Source organism: Pollicipes pollicipes, unplaced genomic scaffold, assembly GCF_011947565.3.
Source record: "Pollicipes pollicipes isolate AB1234 unplaced genomic scaffold, Ppol_2.1 Scaffold_7231;HRSCAF=8579_pilon_pilon_pilon, whole genome shotgun sequence".
Taxonomy (NCBI): domain Eukaryota; kingdom Metazoa; phylum Arthropoda; class Thecostraca; order Pollicipedomorpha; family Pollicipedidae; genus Pollicipes; species Pollicipes pollicipes.
The window spans coordinates 11,085,791-11,102,192 of NW_023597034.1; the positions used below are offsets into that span (position 1 = coordinate 11,085,791).

At 59.5% G+C, this 16,402-nt stretch overlaps 1 protein-coding gene across 4 annotated transcripts in view; it reads right to left on the reverse strand.

Moving 5' to 3' along the window:
* Positions 1-1,104: 1,104 nt before the first annotated feature.
* Positions 1,105-16,402, reverse strand: part of LOC119109551 (muscle M-line assembly protein unc-89) — a 112,597-nt gene continuing 97,299 nt past the window's right edge. For 2 of the 4 annotated variants that reach the window (XM_037233221.1, XM_037233220.1), the window contains 3 exons: positions 15,032-15,177; positions 7,357-14,747; positions 6,348-6,525 (listed from right to left, as the gene is read on the reverse strand). In XM_037233221.1, the coding sequence (XP_037089116.1) occupies positions 6,483-6,525; positions 7,357-14,747; positions 15,032-15,177 (7,580 nt within the window). In that variant the 3' untranslated portion in view covers positions 6,348-6,482. Of the gene's footprint in view, positions 1,913-2,536; positions 2,762-3,832; positions 4,064-5,275; positions 5,373-5,718; positions 6,526-7,356; positions 14,748-15,031; positions 15,178-16,402 lie in introns of those variants that run through there. The other 2 variants (XM_037233223.1, XM_037233222.1) reach the window with 2 other exon arrangements.

Below are 16,402 nucleotides of genomic sequence, written 5' to 3' on the forward strand. Positions count from 1 at the left end.
TCGGCGCCCCCCTCACCATGCCAGCTCTCTGTCCGCCCGGCGCCGCCTCGGCAGAAGCACCGCAGCACCAGCCGGTCTTCAAACCTTCGCCAGGCAGCGAACGGCACAAGCGGCAGCGGGAGAGAAGGGCGCAAACGCGCAGCACCGTACGAAAGCTACGCAGTCCTGCAAGCGACATAGCTCAATCTGCACTCCCACACAGGGATGCGCTAACACCGCTACAAACCGGCGCCGGTATGTACCTGACTCCGCAAAGCATGAAGCCAGGTGGCGTACGACCCGGCGAGGGACGCTGAGCACCGCATTGTCGGCGGACCCAAGCGGACCGTAGTCGCAGGTCAACGACCCCGCCGTGACCTCGCGTGCTCGTGGACACGGGTAGCGGCTGGGGCAGCGGCTGGGACAGTCTGATACAGCACAGTGCACGAAGTGGTGAGTCGGTGAGGAAGCAGTGAAACAGGTTAGTGGAGACACCACACGGGGAGGGGTCTACATGCCATGCATGGTACACGTGGCAGCCTCAGTCGCTAGGCCAAGCTAGCAGCAGCTCAAGCAGTTGCAAGCTTCAAGCGTACTCACCTTGATCGTCTCCCTACGTCTGACTATATAGTTATAAACCTCACCGATGAATGACTAGGACATAAAGTAAACTAAGTTCGGTTTATGTAGCCAGAGAACCAGGGCGAAACAGGAGAACCAGCTTTCCAGAAAATAATGTAGAGACTCTGATGCAAGTGCATCATGAATTTCCGGTTACAGTGGACGATCTGAGCAAGCAGCTTGATGCACCTTTTTATATCACCACGCCCCAAAATGCCGTTTAAAGAGGAGGAGATGTCATGTGCCCAGCTCGTGTCATGCCACCAACTATTCCTCTTCTCATCCGGACAAAAGCGCGCAGGGCTCCAACAGCTCACGTCATTAATGAGGTGCCCACTTCGCACCGTTGTTCTGTAACAACGCGATCGCAGTTGACATCAAAATGGATCGATGAAAGCTGGATGGAATATAATCTGCGGGAGCCGCAGGGTTTTGGACATTTGATCAATCACGTGACGTGGAGGCCCCCGCGCCAGAGCCAGTGCTGCCTGCAGCGGACCGAGCAGCGTTTGAGAACGTGTATTCAGTCCATTCGCCCGCCCACCTGGACCAGGCGCCGTCGCCAGGCCGCTCGGTCGCGGCAGTTATTTATTTGATTAGTACCGGCAGAGACAGACGGCCGCGCGGCTGACCCCAACGGTCACCGGGTCAGGGGTCACGACAGGTCACCAAAGGCCAGAGATGCAGAGTGGAACAAGCAGTAGACAGGCACTGTGCGTATCACGTTCGCAGCTCTCGGGCCGCCTACATGTATGTACACACTAGGATCGCAGCTGCCATTGGTGGCCAGACAGCCGACGCCAAACTCAACTCAGCTCAGCACTCAGCACCGCAACGGGTTATCCGCCCAAACAGTTTTGGCTCACAGCAGCAGAAGCACCGAGCGCTAGATGCACGTCTAGTTCTACGTGACTAGAAGCCGTCTAAGAGTCTAAGCCGCAAGCCAAGTGTTCCGACAGAGGCGCCCCGCGCTCTGCGCCGCCGCGCGCGTCTCCAACAGGACGTCTCACCATGCACATCGCCCGACGCCACCCGCCGCGCCCACCCCGACGAGCGTGCACCCGACGCAGCAGACTCCAACTCGCGCCGCCGACGGCACGCCGGCGCGCGGAGCTTGACGTTCGCGCCCGACGACGACGCCGGCCCTCGCCGTCGCAGACACCACCGACCGAGCCGCCCGGAGAGACAGAGGGGTGCAGGCCAGAGAGAGGGAGAGCGCGCCGTCAGTTCTCACCTGCCACGCACACCAGCGCCTCGGTCGAGACGGTCCCCAGGTGGTTCGTGGCGACGCACCGGTACAGGCCAGCGTCCTCTGCAAGCACGGCAGCGCGCCACACCGGCGTCACTGGGCCGTCTAACATGGTATTGCTCTGAAGGGCACACTGAGTAGCGCTTGGATCCAGAGTATGCTATGCACGTCATGCATATAAGATGCATGCCGTCTCTCGCAGTATGATTGTAAGTCATGTTTGAAATATGAGCGGCGGCAATGGGTGGACGAGAAGTAAGCCAAGCTGGGTATGTCCAACACACTGTTGCCATAGAAAGGGCAATTCTGCTGGAAAATTTGTGCGCGTGAGCTACTTCAATTGCTTTGACAGCGTGAATCTGGATTTCAACAGCCCGCGTGATGGCCTCTCGCAATTGTCTGAAGGCCAACAGCGAATATGCTCCAATCTCCCACAGAGGACATTCCAGGACTTGCTCACAAAAATCCCGTCCGTGACCACGTGACATGCCGCTCTCAGGCACTGCACGATCAGTACATTCCCGAGGACGTCACGACAGAGAATACGCCGCCATATTCAGACCTCTCCTCACGCATCCATAGCGGTCCGTCTGGCATCAAATGAGTCACGTTCCCCATCCGTGTTCAGCCACCAGCTCCCAATACCCAGCTGGCACCGCACCCGGCCGTGTCCAGCTCAGCGCGTACCGGGGTGGACCTGCCGCATGTCCAGCGTGCAGACGCCGTTGTCGGCGGCCGCCCGGTACCGCGCGTCGGGCAGGTCGGCCAGGTGCCGGCCGTCGCGGTACCAGTTGACGGTCGGCTGCGGCAGCGCGTCCACGATCAGCCGCAGCTGCAGACCCTGGCCCTGCTGCACGTACAGGTCCGAGAGCGGCTTCAGCAGCACCGGAGGACGCAGCAGCGCCGGGTGGGCTGCGGCGCAGGGGCGGCGTGACGTCAGCAGCGGGCAGTGCCGGGTCAGCAATGGACACACCAGGTCAGCAGCGGGCAGTGCCAGGTCAGCGGTGGGCAGTACCAGGTCAGCAGTGGGCAATGCCAGGTCAACGGGGCAAACCAGCACCAGTGAGATCAGTGCCAGAAAGCAGAGATGTGCTCACTGATGTGAAGCTCATGACAACAAGGTAATAGGCTCCAGACGAGGTAAAACCACGAACCTTCGTGAAACATGCCCCTGCAACTGAGAAGCAATGAATATACAAAAGCGTGCGATTAGTCATGCTCAGACACCGGAAAATACCAGATTACCGGATATGCCAGATTACCGGATAATACCCGATTTCACAGCCTTGATATGCACACAGGAGCCCCAGCCATCCGTCTATCCCATGCCTTTCTTAGACCGAAGAAGGAAATTTAATGGTGTAAAAAACCGGCCGCTTATTTTCCATTCGGAATCCCGATTGAGACTCAGAGTATGTCAATGTGAGGCTCTCACAGCTGCTCCCACACCTCAGCTCGATCACGTGCCCGACCAAAGACTAACAATAGGGCCAGAATAGCCGGGGGCAGAATGACGCAACCAGCCGGGCAAGCCGTCCAATATTTGTCAACAGGCTCTTCGGGGACGCAATTCAGCTCCTCTGGCTGCCGACGAGCACTAAAATTAGCCGCGGCGCGCTCAAATGCGCAGTGACCGACCCCGCAGCCCCGCCGCCGGATCGGTATCAAAGACAACACGGGGGCCATGGCTGGCAAACGGCCACCAAAATACCAGACGGGTACGGGCCACGCGATGGGGAGGGGCAGCTCGGGGCATTAACGTGAGATGGGATGGCAGGATGCAGAAACAGCAGGTAAGGGTGGGCGCGGAAAACTAGCAGGTTTGCAAAATCAGGCAACAGGATGGTTATAACAGCAAAACACGCACTAGTAGCAAAAGTATCGTGTTCGTGCGAGCACCACTTCCATGGCACTACTGACGCTTTTAAAACCGCTATCATCGGATTCGGCATGGCCCAGCTCCATCCAGCGGTCGGTTCTGACCGTAGTTGCGCAGTCGCTTCTCCTTGCCGGCGAGCGGCTGGCCGTTGGCGCGATGCAGGGGGCCACCGTCCGAGCTGTCGACGGCCTCGTCCCGCTCGCTGCTGTCCACCGAGCGGCCCCGGTCCGACGACGACCGGCCGTACGCGTCCGACGACTCCACGGACCGGCCACGCTCCACCGGCGAGTGGCCTCGCAGGTCGGGAGAGTCCACCGAGCGGCGCGAGCGCACGGCTGCCGAACAGGCTCGGGTCACGATGGTGTTAGAGCTTTACGCCTACCGTCTTAGGGCCCCTCTTTTGGCGCGAGCGGGTGGCATGGTCCACACAGGCGGTTATAGCTCGAGGCTCGATTTAGAATCGACAGTTGAAAGCAAGCTTAAGGGGAGAGTGCCACCTTTGGAAGTCATACCGGCACAAATGCCAATGCATGCACAAGCAATCACATAACACGTCACAAAAACAGTCACACTGATCAGCAAAAATGGATGGCTAACACATAACGCTGATAAATTTAAATGACCTTCAGGTGGTGTACGTATCAGGTTATGTATCAGATTCACATTGCGAACAGTTTTAACAGTATACGTATCATGTTGACACGACAAACAACGCACCATAATTCAAGTATGGCGTTGACCTAAACCTCCACGCGACTCACAAATCAGCATTTCAACATTCTGACATCCTTACTGCATGCGTGCCCGCAAGTCTAATATACGGCTGGCGGCCACGGAGCTATCGCCATGCCCAACCCTAAAGTGCAGCAGTATTTGCGAGATTGCAGCTTCTTAATACCCTTTCTGGATCGCAGCGAGGTGTGATGTCCTCTCATGCGATTTATGAAAAACAATTAGGTGGCGTATTCTACCAAACAAATATTTCGCCGCAGGTGTGTAAAGCTAAGTAAATGTTTCCATCAGCCTGTGTCTTCGGGCAGCGGTGGGCAGGGAGTCCAGCCAAATAATCCACAAAAGAGCATTTTTTAATGACCAAGTCAGGCTTCTGATGGCAGACTTTGAGCCTCCCACACTCCTGACAGCTTGGCACGAAAGCGACGGCCAGTGAATTCCGTTTCAAGCGGCATATGCGACAACATATCTACACGACTGACATGAAGCCTAACGCCTTGCGCGTCGGAATGCCCAGTACGTCACTGGGACACTCACTCGAACCCAGACAGAAGACGGTGGCGTCACCCGTACGTGTATGTCTGATGTACGCTTAGTGTGCATGTCTGATGTCTGGTGGGTCACATCCTGACCTGTGGTGGTGGTCTGCGTGGTGTGGAGGGGCCCGGCGTGTCTGGTGGGTTACATCCTGACCTGTGGTGGTGGTCTGTGTGGTGTGGAGGGACCCGGCGTGTCTGGTGGGTTACATCCTGACCTGTGGTGGTGTTCTGTGTGGTGTGGAGGGACCCGGCGTGTCTGGTGGGTTACATCCTGACCTGTGGTGGTGTTCTGTGTGGTGTGGAGGGACCCAACTCTCCTGGTCGGCCACGTCATGTCATCCCGCAGTACAGCTGGCGGCGACGGCGACCGGCTCTGCACGAACGCAACGGAGCACGTGTCAGTTGCTGACGGGGCACTGTACACGCGGTGTAAAGTGAAGGAAGCTAACACTGAAGCTCTATGCATGCACGTCTAACGGTTGCAAGACTTCACACAAAAACGTATGCACAAATATGAGACGTTCACCACACGCCATGCTTTTCAATCCAATTACGTTCATTTTCATGAAAGATTACCTCGGCCCTTTTCGTGATGAGACGAAATAATCGCGTAGAAGATCGATGAGCGTCTACAGCGACCTTCACAGGGCAATACAACTGGCCACATTAAACGGACCACCTGACCACCGAACAAAAAAGCAGGTACGTCACCGACCCACCTTGCTGTGTGGCGCCCCGTCCGGCTTCTGTTGGCCGACGCCACTGCCGGAGCGGGTCACAGTCCGCACTGTCTCGCGCCGGACGCTCCTCTCGACGCTGCGCTCCTCGGAGAGACGCGGGATGCGGCTAGGCGTCAGCCGGCCGCCGCTCGGCCGCTCCGTGGACGAGCGCGCCGGCGAGCCGCGCCGCGCCGCGTCAGCCGGCGCCGCACCGTCCTCGCTCAGCTTGACCACCAGCTGCGCCGTGAACTGGCGCTCCCCGGGCGGCTGCTGGTCGTCAGCCGGCGCCGGTGACAGCTCCGGAGAGCGGGACCGCGACTCACGTGGCGCCGGCGGAGCGTGGAGAGCTCGCTGGGGCGAGTCTCGCTCGACGCCGCCGCCGGCCAGGCCACCCAGGCCGAGGATGTCGGTCAGGCGGAACTCACGGCGCACCTCCTGCGACACCATCTGGCGGCTGACCTGGGTCGACTCCTGCACGCGCGTCACACTCGTCGCACTGCGCTGCGAACTCTCGAAGCGTCGCGTCGTCGTCGACGCGTCGTCCAATCGCGCCAGCGGGCCGGCGGGGGACGGGGAGCGCGTGCGGCCGGCGGCAGTGTCGGGCGGCGAGCCGGGCCGCCGCGGCGCCCGGTCGGCCGGCAGCGCGGCCTGGTGCCGGATCTGGCCGCCAGGCGGCTCTGCCGGCCGGTTGTCGGAGGGCGCGGCGGTGGGCCGGCGCGACGCCGAGCCGGAGCGCTCCCACGACAGCGACGATACGGACGTCTTTAACACTTCTTCGTCAGACCAAGCGTCTGGTCTTTGAGCCACCTGGAAGCAGTGACGAATCACGGTATTGGATAATCAAATTCGCAACAGCTTCCGGATCCACCAGCCTAACGACCACACCGGCTGATCGTCCGGCTTCACGACACAGGCTTTCTTTGAAAAACAAGATTTGCATCAACATGAAGGTAGCTGACCCTTCCACAAATGCTCCATGTATGGGCTTTTAAGCACATCAACTGTGGTGTTATATGCCGTCCGTTGCACTGCAACCGTTAAGAACATTTGAAATGCTGTGTTCATTGCGATAAGTAATTGTGTGAAGATATTATTTTCAACTAACATAACGGCAACATTCAAGGAACTTCCCATTGGCGCCCAGAGTACCTGCTTTTGGAACACTGCGACACCAGAGTGTTTAGGTTTTAAAGACGCGTAAAGTTCGGCTGAAAGCATGGCTAATCAACGACATAGAAAAATTCACGCCACTTGTAATTCGCAACAGGACCGTGACAAACATTAAGGGATGTTGCTGGCTTGCTATGCGTTTCTAACGCATTCCTTTACAGGACAATCTAGTACTACAAAATAGGGTAATGGAAAACAGTGGGCGGCCAAGAAGTATCAATATAAATGAGCAATAAAATTGCTTCGTTCAGGTAAACCAAACCCAGCTGACTCAAATCATTTAAGCGTGAGCACTCGCATCGTTTAGGTAACTCAGATTGTTTAGGCATCACCTAGCTCAGTTGTTAGGGGCAGTCATGCAGTCCGTCTAGCTAGCCACAGTTTACTGCGGTGACAGACGTCGCAAAGCGTCAGTCAGGGCCACGCCACATCACCACACGCATTAGCAGCACGCGGAGGACCGGCTACCTAGCAAGGTGAGACAACACGCCGCCGTGCGACCCAGTCGCCGGTGGCGCCACCTGCGCAGACGAGTCGGCCGCCGCGGGGACAGGACAGGGCGAGGCGGGGACGGGCCTGTCGGGCTTCACCACAGCATCTCCGAGCCCTCGCCGGGAGACGACCTCCTCCTCCATGTCCGACGACACACTGCTCTGCTCTGAGGACGCCTGGCACAGCGGCATACCAGCCGGGCGCGGGATCGCTCTCAGCAGGAGCGGCGACCGAGGCTGGATCGCACGCGCCGGCAGCGGCGACTTGAGCGGTGCTACCGACACCACCCCAGGTGGCAACGGGCCGAGTGTCGTCGTCTCCTCGCGTATCATCTTCTCGCTGTGGAACTCCTCCTTCACCATCGTGGTGGTGGTTGTGGTGGTGTCGCCCTCCGACGCCAACCGCTGCGACTCGGACAGCGCCGACTGCGAGCCGGACAGCAACGAGGACCAGTCGTTTTTCAGCTCGGGGATAGCCAGCGGGCGGTCACCGCCACCGCCGCCGCCGCCGCTCGGCGCCGGCGGCTGCACCGGGCGGAAGGGGCTGCCCGCCGAGCGACCAGCGCCCGCCGGCATCCACCTGGTAGTGAAGCGTGACTCGTAGTCGCTGCCGAGGTCTGACACGGCCCTACCGAGCTTCGGCGGCGCCCGCGGAGGCTGCGCCGACCGTACACTCCCACCGACGTACGCCCGCGACGACTGCGACGCCTGGCTAGCGCCACGGCCCTGCGCGACGGCGGCCCGCGGCGGCGGCTGCGGCCCCGGCCGCCACGGCCGCCGCGCGGCCAGCGCCGCCAGCTCCGGCTCAGACGCGTAGCCGGTGTGGTCGGAGGCGTAGCCGGACGCGTCATGGCCGAGCAGCGGGCTGCGGCGGCCGGCGGCCGAGCCGGAGCGACTGCGGTCCACGCTCGTCCGCTGCTGCCATGCCCGCTGGAAGCCCGGTACCGGTGACGTCACCCTCGGAACGGGTGACGTCACGACAGGCTGCGGAGAAGGCGGCGGCAGCAGCGGCGAGCCAGCCGGCCGTCCGCTCTGCGACTGCAGCCACTGCTGCGTCATCGACTGCCGGCTCTGAGACGCTGTATCAGATACCGGTGACATCACAACCGGCAGCGGGGAGGCGCTGGACGGCAGCGCAGGAACCGGCAGCGCCAGCGAGTGTCCGTTCGCGTCCTTCACCTCCGTCTTCTCCATCCGCACGTCATACGTCTTTTCAAAACGCGTCTCGGTCTTGGTGAAGCCCTCGGTCTCCTCGCGGTTGAAGTGCTGCGCGTCCGACTCGGAGGTCGCCTGGAAGCCCCGCACGCCGGGGCGATCCAGCGACTCGTGCGTCTGGTGCCTGTTGAACATCGACTGCTGGCTGGAGTCCTGCTGCGACTGCTCACTCCGCACGGGTGACACCGGCATCGAAGGCTTGGACGCCAGAGCGGGAGGCCGCGGGGCGGCCTTGGACTGCTGGTACCCGCTCCGCTCAGATGTCTTCGAGAAGCTCTCGGTGCTTCTGAAGCCGGCCTGCGCGGGCTTCACCCGAGGCGCTCGCACCGGCTGCGTCTTGATCGGCGACGGGCGAGGCTGCGCCGGATAAGATTGTGACGTCTGCTTGAAGCTGCTTTGGTCGGTCATCCTGCGCAGGCTCCGCGAGATCTCGCTGGCGGTCTGCGCAATTTCGTTCGTGGCCGGCGGTTGCGGAGGCACGGGCGCGGCCTTGGGCGGCACAGCCGGCGTCAGCGTTCTCGGCTGCTGCGGGGCTGACCAGACACGCGTCTGGCCGCCGTCCTGCCGCGACTGCGATGTCGTCCGCGAGACCTCCTGCCGCCGCTGCCAGGAGGCGTCCCTCGGTCGCGGCTCCGGTGAGGCCCGGCGCGGCGTTGCGGCGCGTCTCGGCGCCGCCGGCGCCACTGCGCGGAACCGCGACGCCGGCGCCGAGGCCGACCGCTTCGACATGGCCAGCGAGCTCCTCGCCTCTGACCTCCCGCGCCGCTCGCTCGCAGGCAGACCGACCACCGGCGGTCGGTGCGGCGGCGTCTCGCGCACCGGCGCCGGCCGGTCGAACTGCGACGGCGGCGTGGCGGCCCGCTCGCGCCGCTCGTGACCGCGGCGCGCATCCGGTAGCTGCACTAGGATGCGCCGCCGGTCGATGTACTCGTACCCGTCAGCCTGCCAGCGCGTCGGTATGCGCTCGTCATAGTCACTCTCGTAGTCAGACCCGGAGAAGCGGCCGGGCACAAACTTGGTGGGCGTGGGCGTGCGGCGCGAGACGCGGGGCGGCGCCCGCTGCGTCGGCTCCGGGGGAAGCGCGGGTGGCACCACCTGCACCTCCTGGCTGCGGGAGCGCTGATCGAGCCGCTGCTGACCGGACACGTACGTCGGCTGCGAGCGGCGGGGTGGCGGTGCCTGCTTCGGGGCCGGAGCAGGCCGCGCCGCCCGGCGAAGGTCTGTCGTCCGTTCGCTCGTCTCCGATTGGGCCTCGATCTTCCTGCGCATCTCGCCGACCGAGCTCACCGATCTCCGCGGCGGTGGCGGCTTCGGCACAAACGAGAGTTGCTCGTCCCGCCATCCGGCGTCTACCTGGCGCTGCTCGCTGATGGTAGTTTCCGTGCGAGAGTCTGTCATCTGCGAGGACCACTTCGAGCTGTAATCCTCGGTTATCTGAGGGTACTGCTGATGGTGTGGCAGCCCCGTGCGCGCCACGTACGTTATGACCACTCGCCGAGGAGCGCGGGTGACGTCCTCGTCCCCATACACGTCCTCGGAGGAATAGCTTTCGATGTTGTCTGTTGTCCATGACGTGCCCACCGTGGACTGCGAAAACTGCGTCTCCTGAGACGAGCCACCGACATGCTGAGGCGATGTCGGAGCCGGGGATGGCATCCTGGCATACCGAGGCACCGTCGGGACCGGCGCAGGCACACCGGCGCCATACCGCGACGCTTGTGGAGCCGGCGCAGGCACACCGCCATACCGCGGCGCTTGTGGAGCCGGCGCAGGCGCTTTAGCATACCGCGGCACCGGCGGAGCCGGGGCAGGTGCCTTAACAAAGCGTGGTGCTTGTGTCCTGGGCACTGGCGAGGGCACCCTGGCATACCGCGGTCCTTGCTGGGCCGGGCCGGGTATCCTGGCATGCTCAGGTGCTCTCGGAGATGCCACTGGCGCGCTGGCGTACCGCGGGGTGGACGGCACCGGGACGGGCCTCCTGTCAAACCGGGGCGCTGCCGGAGTGGGCGCACTGCCATAATGTGGCGCCGCCAGCGTCCGAGCGGCCTGTGGCTGCGCCGGGGCGGCGGATGGCTGCGCTGGAGTGGCGAACGGCTGCGCTGGAGCGGCGTACAGCTGCGCCGGAGGGGCGTAGGGCTGTGCTGGAGGGGCGTACGGCTGTGCTGGAGCGGCATAGGGCTGCGCTGGAGGGGCGTACGACTGTGCTGGAGCGGCGTAGGGCTGCGCCGGAGAGACGTACGGCTGCGCTGGAGGGGCGTACGGCTGCGCCGGAGGGGCGTACGGCTGCGTTGGAGGGGCGTACGGCTGCGCTGGAGCGGCGTACGGCGGCGTTGGAGGGGCGTATGGCTGCGCCGGAGCAGCGTACGGCTGCGCCGGAGCGGCATACGGCTGCACTGGAGGGGCGTACGGCTGCGAGTTCGGAGAGATGTACGACTGCGTCGGAGCGCTGCTCACCGTCTCTTGCCCGTACAAGGTCTGCGCCTGCCGCTGCAGTTGCTCGGCGTACGGTGCGACGACGGGCACGCGGAAGCCGGCGTGCGGGGATGCACCGCGGACCTGGTGGGGCGGCTGCGGTGGGAAACCCGGGGGCGGCCGCACCACCGGCGTCGGCCCCGGCGGACCGCTGTACACTGGCGGCCGGACGGCGGGCTTCGGAGGCGGCTTGGGAGGCGTGCCCGGTGGCCGCACGAACTGGTACAGCAGGGGCTCGGTGGGCGCGTGGATCAACAGTTCGGCCGGCGCCGGCTGCGTCCACGGCGGCGTGTCGCTGGCCTGGTACGCGTCTCCTTCGGCCGCTCTGTAGACGGCGGCGAACACAGGCGCGTGCGGTGCCTCGCTCGGCGGCTCCTGAGCGGGACTATCCGAAGCCGGCAGCACAGGCTCCGGCAGGAAGGTTTGTGCAGGTGGAGCTGCCGAGGCGGGAGACTGAGAAATGTCCTCGGAGAGTTTTGGGGCTTCTTGTTTCGGTGCCTGTTCCAAGTCATCAGATTTGACTGCTTCGCCGCCATAGGTCGTCATCTCCGCCCGAGTCAGCGTCTCAGCGGTTTCCGAGGGTTCATGAATATCTTTCGTTAACGCATCGTCACTTGGTTTAGGCTTCAGCTTCGCCGTTTCTTTGGGTATAAGTTCCTCTTCAGCCTCTGAACCTAAACCAGTTGGGATACGTTCTAAATCGAGTACTTGGGCATCTGATTCCCCGCTGGTTTCAAGCACATCCTGCGCAGATTCCTTCACAGATTCCTGAACACTGTCATCCGTCACTGCAGGCCTGTCTTTCTCCGCATCATCATCGTGTACTTCGTGCATTTCATCCGTTATCTTTATTTCCTTAGCCTCCTCGACAATACGATTCTCTGCAATTATGATCTCTTGGGATGCTTCTGTATCATCGGCGTGACCCTGTGTTAATTTTTGAACAGTGGCTGTCTCGTCCACATCAACTTCCTTGATCTCTGACTCGGAGGCCGTTTCTTCAGAATATTCACCTTTCCCACTTGCCTCACTCTGTAAGTCGTCATCTCCCACAGGTTTCGGTTCGTCTTCTACATCCGATAGCGGTGTTGAGGGCTTAGCAGCAGCGTCCTTTTCTAGCTGTGCCGATTCCCCTTCTACCTGTTCATAAGACTGCCGTTCTACGTGTTCCAGTTCGGCTTCAGATTTTTCGTTCTCATCGCCCGACTCAGACTCTTCAGCAGCAGCAGGTTTCTCGGAGCCAGAATCACCGTTCTCCTCCGGTTCTGATGGTTTATCTTCTTCTGTTTTGTCATCTTGGACGTCCACTGTCTGCTCTGACAAATCTGCCGCAACATTCTCGGCGATAGGCCGCTCTTGGCTACTTTCTAACCCACCCCGAACATCCTCGACCCCATCAGATTCACCGGAGACTGATTTCTTCTCGTGTTCCGGTTCTTCTTCTGACTCGACTCTTTCAGACTCTTCGATCTTAAGCACCTTAGCGGTGGGCCGTTCTTGTTCAGTTTCTTCTCCACCTCGACGAGCGTCTTCGACTGCGTCAGACGCACCAGAGACTGATTTCTCCTCATCTTTAGGCTCTTCTTCAGAATCAACTCTGTCAGACCTTTCAACCTTCGGTACATCGGTGGCAGGCCGCTCCTCTTCGCTTTCTAGCCCGCTGCGAGCATCCTCGACCGTATCAGACTCACCGGAGACTGATTTCTTCTCATCTTCAGGCTCTTCTTTAGGCTCGACTGTTTCAGACTCTTCGATCTTCGACGCCTTAGCGATGGGCCGCTCTCGTTCAGTTTCCAACCCACCACGAGCGTCTTCCACTGCATCAGATTCACCGGAGACTGATTTACCTTCGTCTTCTGGTTCTTCTTCAGACTCAGGTCTGTCAGACTCTTCGGTCTTCGGTACATCGACGGTAGGCCGCTTTTGTTCGCTGTCTAGCCCAACTCGAGCCTCCCCGGCAGCATCAGATTCACCGGAGACTGATTCCCCTTCGTCTTCATGCTCTTCTTCAGACTCGACTTCTTCGGACTCCTCGATCTTCGGTACCTCAGGGATCAGTGGTCGCTCAGGGGTCAGCGTGTCTTCAGACGACTGTTGCATGTGATCAGTTTCTTCTAGCAGCTTATCTTTACTCGAGTCCGACTCCACTTCTTCATCACCCAGCTCACGTTCCGGAGACGATTCTCCAGGCAATTCTGACTTTGAAACAGAGGGCCTCTCAAGCGGCGCCGCTTCGTGCTCCGGCTCTGCAGCTGGTTTAGCATCATCAGCGATCGATTCTGGCTCGTTAGTGGCAACTGGAGGGCGAATAACGGCGGTAAACTCTGCCGCTTCCTCCCTCACTTCCTCCTCAGCGGTCTTCGGTTCATCGATCGACTCTTCACCCAGTGGTTCGGGGTTCTTTAAGACGAGCTCCGCAGACGTATCCAGTTCTGGAACAGGCTGTTCTGGCTCTTCCGGCCTGATGGTGGTAAATACTAATGTATTACCGACTAGAGTAAATTTTACCTGTTCCTCCTTTGGTGTTTCGTCGGCCAAGCCAGGTTCTTGTGCAAATTCTTGCGAAGTCTCGACTTTGTTAGCCGTTTCTGTCGTTAATGCTTCTTCCTCTTCTTCTCCACCTTCTGAATCTGAGGCAGGCCTGGCCGATTTGATTGGCACAGTACTTATCCCCGCTGCCCGTTCATTATCCCCAGCAACATCTGTGACCTTAGGCTCTTGAACTGGTTCATCAGATACCCTGTCGTTCGCAGCCGCAGTCTCCAGAATATGCTCAGAGCCAGAAACAGTTTCAATATCCGATGTCCCTTCAGCGGCTGGTTGCGAGCCCAACCCCAGATCGTCTTTATCGCCCTCCTCTTCCTCTTCCGAGGCACTCAGTTCAGGCATGACCGGCGTTCTTTTAACTATTGTTTTCGATACTGGTTCATGTACTTTTTCAACCTCGGGGGCCTCGGCATCTTTGCTCAGCGACTGCGGTTTAGTATCAGTGATATCACTCTGATCTCGCTCCTGAGTGTTCATGATTTCTAAAACTTTTTGCAACGTCTCTTCCTTAATTTGACCTGTTTTTGAAGGCTGTGGTTTGGTTGCAGGTAGAATGTCCTGCTCCACGGGCTTTTCATGCTTGTCTTCGGATGGGAGGTCAACTGACTCGAGATGAGTGGTCATCTTCTCCTCTTTCGTGGTCTGTACGACTTCTCGTGACCTCGTTTCTCGTTTGGACTTGGACGAAGAAGGCTTGTATGTAGCCTCGTCCTCTTCCTCTTCGTCACCGGGCTCACCACCGTCTTCCTCATACTCAGGTTTAATATCCCTGACGACTTCAGTGGTCTCCTCCTTGACAACCTTCTTTGACTTTTTGTTATGCTTGCGGATCGACGACGGAGACGTGTCTCCAGTCTCCTCCGGTTCAACCTCACTCTGTGGCCGTGGTTTTTCAAATGGCTCTTCCTGACCCGCACGAGTAGTTACAGTCTCACTTGTTTCCTCTTGGAGAGTCTTCGATATCTTCGTCTTTGACTTTTTCTTTCCGTCTTTGTCCTTCTTCTTGCGCTTGTGTGAGGAATGGGACTTAACAGTCGTGGAGGGGGATTTAGGAGACTCGTCTGCGTCCGAGGTGCGGGTAGACGACTGTGTTCTTGTAACTATCGTCGTCTCCTTTCCAACTCCCGCACCAGGCTATAGAGCATACAGCGTACAATTGTGACCTTCGTTACGATAATACCAATTAACAACTCCCTCAGTGAAATTGATTCACATCGCATGACAGCCATAACCATATTGCAAAAACTTAATGCAAATAACACTCGTAAGGGAGGCAAAAATCACCGGCAAACATCCACCTTACAGAACCCGTGCCGAAATGGATCATAATAGAAGACACGCAACGTGACTATACGAAGTATAAGCTGCTGTATGATTGCATCGCTTACTCTATGGACAGCACACATCGCTGTTTGTACCTGGCCGTCCGCCGACTCCGTGGTAATGAATCGTTTCTCGATGATGTCGGGCATCTCGTCGGTGACGACGAAGTCGGCGATGGACGTCGATTCTCCGGCGTCGTTTTTGGCGCAGACTGCATACTTGCCGGCGTCTTCGTGCGTCACTGCAGATACAACATACATCGTGTGAGGAAACAACGCACCGCCATAGGCAAAACACCAAAACGGGATAATGTGCCAAGATCCTACCTTTCTTTCGGCCCACGGAAACGCCAAGGTACCGCCTGTTTTCTCGGATGCATAGCGAGTTGCAAAAGGAATAGTGCATTGATGAACGCATCCATTGGCGTTCGGTTTACTTCCATGGTTTTAAGTGGCGATTATCCTCCTTTTCCTAGCCTCTTTACGCTTAATGATCTAACGGCACTGTGGCAACCACAACACAATATGGATCGACCGTGCTGTGCTACGTTATTTTGCAAATTATAATTAGCTGAAACCAACTGATGGCACCATATCCGTGTTTTAAACATCCATATGTCTCTAAAAACACGGTGTCCTGCTCTGGCTACGCAAAATTCAGTACAAAACGCAAGTGCAATACGACAAGCCACAGATGAGACTACTTCTACAAAACCACTTTATCAGAAGCGCTCACCATTCGCTTTATCACGCGAAACTGAAATTATTTACAACCACTACATGATGCATCCAACGCATCTGCTCTTCGCTTGTGTACGGTTCGGTTCGACATATATAGCGTCTTGGTGCTACAGGCATGCCTTAGCGAACAGCGTGCGTGTGCATCACTTAGAAACATCATGGGACACTCTCGGGAGCTGTCGTAGAGACTGGCATAGCAGCCGCCACAGTCGTGATGACGCGACTCCAGAGTGGCGGCCCGCCGTCGCCGGGGACGTCCCCTCGGCGGACGGCGCTAGGCGAGTACATCCCGCCGCCTGGCGGCAAGCCTCTCACCGCGCTAGCCGTGCCCTTCCCCGGCCCAGCCGACTACCAGCTGCCCGACATGACGGTGCACAAGCCGATGGCGCCCGACTACACGATCCGCAGTAAGTATCCCGACCCAGCGGGCGTGGCGGAAAAGCGGCCCGGTCCGGCCTCCTACACCGTGAAGCTGCCGGCCTGCAAGCGGCCGCTGCTGCCGACGCTGAAGCCGCGCATCGAGCCGCCAGACTACAGCTGCTCGCCGGGACCCGCACACCAGGTGCGCCAAGGCGACGTCGACACACGGCCGGGCCGCACGACGCTCAAGGGCCGGCACTCGCCGTCCGCCACCACCGGCCACCCGTGCCCAATCGACAGGACCTCCTACACGGAGACGCCGGCGCCCGTGTACGCGCCGGTCACGGCGCACCTGCCGCGCGCGCC